Below are 845 nucleotides of genomic sequence, written 5' to 3' on the forward strand. Positions count from 1 at the left end.
GTGTCACCCTGAGCTGCACGTGGCCGCGTGCTGCTGTGACACCATTCCCTGTGGCTTTGCTCTGGAGAAGACCAGGAGCCACCTCAATAGCAATTAACTGCTGCAGTGGGGGGTGTGACCACTTTGAAGTCAGGGAGCAGCACTCCTAGTGCCCTGGACTTACTCCTGGATGCTGAGGGCATCGCAGGGGATTAAGAAAACTCTGAGAGGGAGAGCAGGGAAAAGGCATGGGTCTCTGGGGTGGCAGGAGATGGGATTCTGCAGCAAAGTAGGCTGAGCACTGGCTGGGCAGAGACATGCACCGAGGTCTGGACTACTTACAGCTGGATGTCCAGAAAAAGACGCTTGTCTTCACCGACGTGGACCCTCCAGACGCAGTCCTCCCCCTCTGCGTAGGGCTCCGGCCAGTTTGGGGACAGGATCACCCCGGCCACGGCAGTTAGCTCCCCTCCACACATGGCTGCAGGAGCAAGAGGCCGGCAGAGCTCAGCCAGGGTTGTGGGGGTATCCAATACCAACAGTGCATCGCCCCATGGCACGGGGACTGACCTCGGCACAGTGGCTCTGTGTCATTCCAGTACGGGTCGCGCATGTTGACGCACTCGATGATGGCGGGGCCCTGCTCCAGGGAGTGCCCGGGGTCGCACGTGAACTCCACGGTGGTGCCCAGGTTGTAGGTGGGGTCAGAGGTGGTGAAGTTCCCATTCTGGATGTAGGGCTCATAGCAGTGGCCCCTCTCGAAGGCTGGAAGAGAAGCCCCCTGTTAGCCATAGGAAAAGCAGGGGGTAGCATCCACATTTGCTCGATGAGCCCTGTCTCCAGCTAGAAACCCATCCCTCCCATCC

General features: G+C 59.6%; 1 protein-coding gene across 1 annotated transcript in view; it reads right to left on the bottom strand.

The window, feature by feature from the left end:
• Positions 1-317: 317 nt before the first annotated feature.
• LOC104280719 (seizure 6-like protein) overlaps positions 318-845 on the bottom strand; it is a gene marked incomplete at its 5' end in the record, with an annotated part of 9,018 nt that continues 8,490 nt past the window's right edge. Inside the window, 2 exons of the mRNA XM_009878460.1 lie at positions 318-460; positions 550-744. Of these exons, the coding sequence (XP_009876762.1) occupies positions 318-460; positions 550-744 (338 nt within the window). The remainder of the gene's footprint in view (positions 461-549; positions 745-845) is intronic.

This window comes from Apaloderma vittatum, unplaced genomic scaffold (genome assembly GCF_000703405.1).
Source record: "Apaloderma vittatum isolate BGI_N311 unplaced genomic scaffold, ASM70340v1 scaffold26310, whole genome shotgun sequence".
NCBI classification, from domain to species: Eukaryota; Metazoa; Chordata; class Aves; order Trogoniformes; family Trogonidae; genus Apaloderma; species Apaloderma vittatum.